The sequence below is a fragment of the Oculina patagonica genome, unplaced genomic scaffold, assembly GCF_052425735.1.
Source record: "Oculina patagonica isolate OP01 unplaced genomic scaffold, crgOcupat unplaced882, whole genome shotgun sequence".
Lineage (NCBI taxonomy): Eukaryota > Metazoa > Cnidaria > Anthozoa > Scleractinia > Oculinidae > Oculina > Oculina patagonica.
In genome coordinates this window covers 1-8,288 of record NW_027558780.1, presented here as the reverse complement: position 1 = coordinate 8,288, position 8,288 = coordinate 1, and the positions used below count along the sequence as shown (strand labels likewise).

Here is an 8,288-nt window from a genome sequence, read left to right as displayed (position 1 = left end):
ATTTCATGCAAGTTAATTTGACCTACACTTACAGAAACCTAAATTGCTGAGTATTTCCTTAACTGCATGTCTCACTTCTGTGATCTTCCAACAGTAGAGTAGGGGGTTAAGCGACGAATTTAAATAAACAAGCGTGTTGCAAAAAAGATGAAGGATTACTAGATGTCCGTTTAGCTCAGATTCGGCATTGACAATCAACATAAAACCAAATGGGGCGTAGCAGATAATTAGTGTAGCAAAGATCCACAAAGCACTGGATACTGTCTTTCTGTATCGCGACAAGTTTAACGGTGAAATTCCATTTTGCTGCCCTTGTGGGGTAACTTGAGCTTGTATGTGATTTCGAAGAACGAAATAGATTCGCACATAACAATAAATCGGCATTATAAGCCATAAAAACCACATCACAGAGCAGTACAGGAGAAAAACGAAGAGGTCTGCGAATAGCACCGCGCAGTTTACAATGGACATTAACAAAGACACTGCAACAATCAAGCGAGCTCGCTTCATAGTTACCACTTGTCTATACCTGATGCCCAACAACAGAGCAAGAAGTCTGTCCACGCTGATTGCAGTCAAAGTTGCAAGTGAAAATCCTACCATCAATATGCTTAGTGAATACCACAGAAGCTCGGTAAATCTACAGAGGTTCCAGCGATGGTAGACGGTGGATAAAAGAGAAACCACTGACACTGGCTGTACAATAAGTCCAACACAGAGGTCTGAAAATGCCAAGCAACGTAGAAATAGTTTGGAAGGCGGATTGAGAGAGGATTCTCTGTTAAGGGCAACGAGGATAAGAGCATTCCCAAGGATTGCTGTTATGGATAGTGCGATATTTATACCCGATACCAGAATGGTTGTAGTGGAAAGTTGCGACATGTTTTGATGTAAAGTTGGGTCACAAAGAATGCCAGTTTGATGTGAAGAATTGAACATGATGCAACTGCGACCACAGGATCTTCTTAAGACTTTTTAAATGTACTTCGGTGATCAGTTTATAATCTGCTCGATCCAATGGAAGACGTTTAAAACACAAATTTTCTCAGCATTAAGGTAAATTTGTGTTTTGGGGTCGAAGAAAACACAGCTGTAAAGTTCAATAAATTGTGTGTGTAAACGCACCTGCCGATTTCCATCCAATAAAATCGAGAGATAAAAATATTGATGAGTGTTACTACAATCCTAAAACTAATTATTTTAGTGAATATCTGCCGTATTAACAGCGGTAATTACAGATAATATATTATATATTTCTACAGTTCTAATAGTGTTGTAGATCCTTTACCCCATTCCGTGTTATAGATAAACTAATTAAATTCAAACTCGCTAAGTAATGTACTTCGGTTATCAGTTTTTAATCTTTGGTAAATCCAAAGAAAATCATGTAAGCACCACCTTTTTCTGCTCCAAGCTCTAGATTGTATTGAAGGAATTGTTGCTATCAATATAATAATTGTAAAAGGCATATAAGGCACGTGCGGTTTCCGCACTACAAACCTCTTTAGAAATTAATTATAACATTGATGCTTTCCTGTAATTTAAAAGTAAACTACAGATTATATTTGTTTTCATGGGTAATCACTTTCTTATACCAGTGCCTTTCCTTTGAAGAGCGGCCCTTATTAATTGAAAACCGAGCTTTAACTGGAAGGGTGATGATCTAATTTCCTGAGGTAGATATGCCATTAAACAATAAGAAGAGCAGAACTAAGTCACCCTACAATGGATGATCCTTTAGATTAAACCAGTAAATTACCCTTAATTAGTCAACTTGGAAATTATTTTTTCTGCGTTAATATTCCTTTCCGTTATACACATTCGTGACACACAAGGCTTTTTTAAAAGCGTTACCCCTATTGGTAATTATATTTTCGATGAAGAAACTGACCTATTTGATAAAAACAGAATGCATTTTCTTTTGTAGTTATCTATAAGAAATAATATCTACATGTCTTTAAGGAAAATTATGTATATTATAAGTAGAAATAAATCCGCATTCTAAAAAAATGGAAAATCAATATTAAAATACAACTGAGCAATGTCGCTAACGTTCGTTTATGCTTTTCTTTTCACGCGATCTGACTTGGCATGACTTGCCGTAACACAGGTGATGTCAAGTTATTTTGTCCTTTAGTCTCGACATATCTTACAGAAACCTAAATTTCTGAGTATTTCCTTAACTGCATGTCTCAACTCTCTGATCTTCCAACAATACAGCGTGGGGTTCAGCGAAGAATTTAAATAAATCAGCGTTATTGTAAAGAAGTAAACGTTTAATAGAGGTGCGTTTATCCCAGATAAGGTTGTGCTAGCAATTAAAACCAGACTAAACGGAGTGTAACATATCATCGTGGTGGCCAAAAATGGGCCAACCAAAAGGGAACGTTGAGCAAATGTTAACCGTGGGCTTATTTTCGAAATTAGACAGAAGGTAAGGAGGATACAAGAAATGATATTTACTTTTCTGAGGAAAAATGATGTTTTTTAAATATTTTTATTTCATGTTACATTGCATTGAATAAATATTTCTTATTTTAGAATTTGGAATACAAATGATAAAGTACAATTACGCAAAACCACCCAGTGAAGTTTTCTTTTCACTTGATTTGACTTCGTGCAGGTGATGTCCTCGTTACAGGAACTAGCTCTTCTCATTTCTTAGTTTTTACTCGCTAAGAAACTTGATGTTTGCATCGAAATTACTTCTATAGATCTATTAAAATAACAAAACAATACCTTCATTGCAACGAAATGTGTCACCCAGGCGTTATAATTTAAACTTTTACAAGCAAACCAGATTAACTTTGAAAACTGTTAGCCCAACAATATATCAAAAATCCATATGGCAATCCGTTTCAGTCTTTGTCACTTTTGGCTATCCGTACCTTCTTTTGTATTTGCTGTGTTATTGAAATGTTCCTGTTTTAACCCATTCGCCCTCGTGCCGGCTTAACCGGCCGTGACGAACGTTGCCCTTTGTTCTACTTGTGACGTCATCATCTTTGATCAAAAAAGGCATAATTTACACTCAATCTCCGCGGGAGGAAGAGCTCTTTCCAATGATGCCCAGATAAGAGCGATTGGGTCAACTGAGCTTCAAATACCCACAAAAATGCTTAGAAATATTAGCGAAATACTCGTAGGAAATTTGCCTCAACCACCCTTGGCTCTTCAATGGCCAATATTTCCTGTTAAGATGGCGCTTTCTCGGAAATTCTTGAACTGAAGGCAAGCCCAGTGGAAGGCCAACAACTGCAGCAAATAGATAAGAAAGAAGAAAAAGGATCGAAAAGCGAAAAAAAAAATCGAAAAACGAAAAGCCAAACTTTGCCATTTGCTCATGCCCGAGCAAGAATGTCATTAAACGCGATGCTAGCGGGAAGAAAGGCATGCCTTCATGTTGCAAGTGACGTTTTGAGTAGGTTGGAGCCTAATTAGCTCATAACTGACCAGAAAATGTCAAAAACGTCCAAAAAATGCGCTTTTTTCAAAAATCACCAGGAGTCAATGGGTAACGCGGTTATTTTTTACATCTCGCCAAATTTTGATGGCCATTTCCCATGCCCTTATTTTGCTAAAATCCGTGGAACAGTTCCTTTAAATCCTAACTTTGTCGTTATAACTTACAGAAACCTAGCTAAATTGCTGAGTATTTCCTTCACTGCATGTCTCACCTCCCTCATCTTCCAACAATAGAGCGCAGGGTTAAGTGATGAATTTAAATAAACTAGCGTGTTGCAAAAAAGTTGAAGGATTACTAGATGCCCGTTTAGCTCAGATTCGGTTGTATTGACAATCAGCATAAAACCAAATGGGGCGTAGCAGATGATCAGTGCAGCAAAAACCCACAAAGCAGTGGACACTGTCTTTTTGTATCGCGACAAGTTTAACGGTGAAATTGCATTTGGTTGCCCTTGAGGGGTTACTTGAGCTTGTACGTGGTTTCGAAGAACGAAATAGATTCGCATGTAACAGTATATCGACGTTACTAGGCATAAAAACCATAAAACAGCGCTGTACACAAGGAAAACGAAAAAGTCCGCAAATTGCAACGCGCAGTTTACAATGGATGTTAACAAAGACAGTGCAACAATCAGGCGAGCTCGCTTCATGGTTACCACTTGTCTATACCTGACGCCTAACAATAGAGCAAGAAGTCTGTCTACGCTGATTGCGGTCAAAGTTGTAAGTGAAAATCCCACCATCAATATGCTCAGTGAGTACCACAGAAGCTCGCTAAATCTACAGAGGTTCCAGCGATGGTAGACGGTGGATAAAAGAGAAACCACTGACACTGGCTGCACAATAAGTCCAACACAGAGGTCTGAAAATGCCAAGCAACGTAGAAATAGTTTGGAAGGCGGGTTGAGAGAGGATTCTCTATGAAGAGCAACGAGGATCAATGTATTTCCAAGAGTTGCCGTTATGGATAATGCAATATTTATACCCGATACCACCACGATCATAGTGGTTAGTTGCGAAGAGTTTCGATGTAAAGTTGGGTCACAAAGAAAGCCAATTTGAAGTGAAAGATTGAACATGATGCAACTGCGACCACAGGATCTTCTTAAAACGTATTAAATGTACTTCGGTGATTAGGATATAATCTGCGTGATGCAATGGAAGACGTTTAACACACCAAATTTTCTCAGCATCAAGGTTAATTTGTGTTTTAGGGTCGAAGAAAACCCAGCTGTTAAATTCAATAAATTGTGTTTGTAAACGCACCTGTCGATTTCCATCCAATAAAATCGAGAGGTAAAAATATTGATTATTGTTACACCAAACCTAAAACTAATTATTTGAGTGAATATCTGCCGTATTGTCAGCGGAAATTACAGATCATATTTTTTCAAGATCTGAGTAGATAGTAACCCTTGGGGAAAATGAGTACTTTCCACAATTTTTTTTTATGTTTTGTAGATCCTTAACCCCATTCCGTGTTTTAGACAAACTAATTAAATTCAAACTCGCTAAGTTATGTACTTCGGCTATCAGTTTTTAATCTGGGAGATCCAAAGAAAACCATGAAAGCACCACCTTTTCTCCTCCAAGGTCTTGATTGTATTGAAGGAATTGTTGCTATCAATATAATAATTGTAAAAGCCATAAGGCGCGTGCGGTTTCTGCACCACAAACATTTTAAAAATTTATTATTTTATTGATGCTTTCCTGTATTTCAAAAGTAAACTGCAGATAATATTTGTTTTCGTGGATTATCACTTTCTTATACCAGTGCCTTTCCTTTGAAGAGCGGCCCTAATTGGAAACCGAGCTTTAACTGGAAGGGTGATGATCTAATTTCCTGAGGTGGATATGCCATTAAGCAATAAGAAGAGCAGAACTGAGTCACACTACAACAGATGATCCTTTAGATTAAACCAGAAAATAACCCTTAATTAGTCAACTTGGTAATTAGTTTTCTGCGTTAACATTTCTTTCCGTTATACACATATTCGTGACACATATGGCTTTTTTAAAAGCGTAACCCCAACCGGTAATTATATTTTCGACGAAGCAACTGATCTATTCGATAAAAAACAGAATGCATTTCCTTTTGTATTTATTTCAGTATAAGAAATAATATCTACTTGTCTTTGAGAAAATTATATATATTTTAAGTAGAAGTTAATCCGCATTCTACATAGAATAAATTTTCTTTATTCAGAAAATGGAAAATTAATATTAAGATACAATGGAGTAAGGCCGTTCATGCTTTTCTTTTCACGTGATCTGACTTGGCATGACTTGGTGTAGCACAGGTGAAGTCAACTGACTAAAATGACTTGTCCTTTATAAATCCGTGATTCTTTTCTAAATGATATTTCACAATTTTATCTAAGTTATTTTGTCCTTCATTCTCGACATATCTTACAGAAACCTAAATTACTGAGTATTTCCATAACTGCATGTCGCAACTCTCTGATCTTCCAACAATACAGAATGGGGTTCAGCGAAGAATTTAAATAACGCAGCGTTAATGTGAAGAAGCTCATGCTTATTAGAGGTGCGTTTATCCCAGATAAGGTTGTGCTGACAATTAAAACCAGACCATACGGAGCGTAACAAATCATCATTGCGGCAAAAAGCCACAAAGCAGTGGACACTGTCTTTTTGTATCGCGACAAGTTTAACGGTGAAATTGCATTTGGCTGTCCTTGCGGAGTAACCTGAGCTTGAATGAGATTTCGGAGAACGAGATAGATTCGCACATAACAGTAAATCGACGCCATTAGCCACAAAAACCACAAAACGGCGTTGTACAGAAGAAAAGCAAAAAGGTTTGTGTGTTGCAGAACGCAGGTTACGACGGAGATAAACGAAAACAGTGCAACAAGCAAACGAGCTCGCTTCATGGTTACTACCTGTCTATACCTGATGCTCAGCAAGAGAGCGAGAAGTCTGTCTGCGCTGATTGCAATCAAAGTTCCGAGTGAAAAATTTGTTAACATCATGCTCATTGAATACCACAGAATCTCAACAACTCGACAAAGTTTCCAGCGATGGTAGAATGCGGACAAAAGGGATACGACTGCCACTGGCTGCACAAGAAGTCCAACACAGAGGTCTGAAAATGCCAAGCAACGTAAAAATAGTTTGGAAGGCGGATTGAGAGAAGATTCTCTGCTAAGAGCAACGAGGATCAGCGCATTTCCAAGAGTTGCTGTTATGGATGATACGATATTTATACCTGATACCACCAGTATCACTGTGGAAAGTTGCGAAGAGTTTGGATGCACGGCCACTGTTGGGTCACAAAGAAAGCCATCTTGAAGTGAGTAATTGTTCATGCTGCAACTTCGTCCGCAGGATCTTCTTACAACTTCTCAAATTAAAACCACAAAGATCAGTGTCTTATTTGCTTGATCTAACTAATCTCTTGTAAAAAAAAAACCACTTCTCTCAGCATCAAGGCGAATTTGTTTTTTTGAGTGAAAGAAAATACAGCTGTCAATATTTTATAGATTGTATAAACATATCTGGTGATTTCCATCCAATAGAATTTAGAGGTGAACATATTGACGATTGCTGTCATGTTTAAAAGACAACAGATTAGATTTAATAAACCTAAAACTAATTATTTTACTGCAAAGTGCAGATCACGTCTTTTTTCATGTAATATATCAAACACGAGAGACAGTGTTTCATCGGGATATCCAAACACCAAGAAAAAAATAATACGACGCGAAGCGGATTATTTTTAACGAAATTCGAGGTGTTTGGATAGCCGATGAAACACTGTCTCGAGTGTTTGATATATCTTCTCCATCGAAACAAAATCTACAGTAAACTATGTGGTATTCTTGAATTGAGCATTTCAAGGCTCAGTTTCCCGTTCAGATAGTAACCCAAAGATTTTTGAAATGTAAATTTCCATCCGACAACAAGCTCCCTGCCTGCCCAAAAATGAGCCAATTGAAAGGGACCGTTGAGCAAATATTAGCCCTGGGCTTACTTTCGTAAGTAAACTGTGAGTGTGACACTCCATTTTCAGATGTAGATATTATCTCATTTAGTAATAAGACGAACATAATTAAAAACTTCAAAAGTACGATCCTCAAGATTATTATTTAACCCCTAACTTAACAACTTGACAATGGTTTTAAGTATTTAGAGCTATTAACATCCCTTTCCGCCATTCAAGGTGATGGCTTTTTTGAAAAAAAAAAATCGCCCCTGCTGCTAATTATCACGAGGAAAATTATCACTTGACAAACGCCTGATCAGTTTGGAAACACAATTGTTTTCCTTTTATAACTAGCTACTGAAAATAATATCAACATTTCCTTAAGCAAAACCACCAAGTGGATGTTTTCTTTTTACTTGATTTCGATTAGCGCAGGTGATGTCAGTAGCCTTGTTATAAGTGACCTGTCCTTTAAAGGGACTGTGTATGTCAAAGCTTAGTCAAGTTTATTTTATTTAGTTTGCCAAATATTCGCTCTAGAAACTTAATGTTTGCTAGGAAATTACTTCTATAGATTTGTTAAAATGACAATTTAAACCATAGCTTCATTGCCACCAAATGTATCTCCCAGGCTTTATAATTTAAAGTTACAAGCAAACCAGATTAACTTTGAAAACTGTTCAGCCCAACAATATATCAAAACCCATATCGCAATCCGTTTCAATCTTCGTCACTTTTGGCCATCCGTTTCTTCTTTTGTATTTGCTGTGTTATTGAAACGTTCCTTCATTGTTTAAAACGGTTATTTTTATATTTCGCCAAATTTGATGGCCATTTGCCATGCTGAATTTGGCTAAAATCCGTAAAAAAGTTCCTT

General features: G+C 37.2%; 2 protein-coding genes across 2 annotated transcripts; both read right to left on the bottom strand.

Moving 5' to 3' along the window:
* Positions 1 to 32: 32 nt before the first annotated feature.
* On the bottom strand, positions 33 to 882 carry LOC144641369 (adenosine receptor A3-like; the record flags this gene model as incomplete). The annotated part of the gene is made up of 1 exon (XM_078500382.1): positions 33 to 882. A coding segment is annotated over exon 1 (850 nt), but the record flags the coding sequence as incomplete, so codon positions are not given.
* Positions 883 to 2,483: 1,601 nt separating this feature from the next.
* LOC144641368 (adenosine receptor A3-like) lies at positions 2,484 to 7,240 on the bottom strand. The gene is made up of 2 exons (XM_078500381.1): positions 2,740 to 7,240; positions 2,484 to 2,708 (listed from the first exon to the last, which is right to left on the bottom strand). Exon 1 carries the CDS (start codon positions 6,792 to 6,794, stop codon positions 5,859 to 5,861), a length of 936 nt encoding a protein of 311 aa, XP_078356507.1. The 5' UTR covers positions 6,795 to 7,240; the 3' UTR covers positions 2,484 to 2,708; positions 2,740 to 5,858.
* Between the last annotated feature and the right edge of the window lie 1,048 nt (positions 7,241 to 8,288).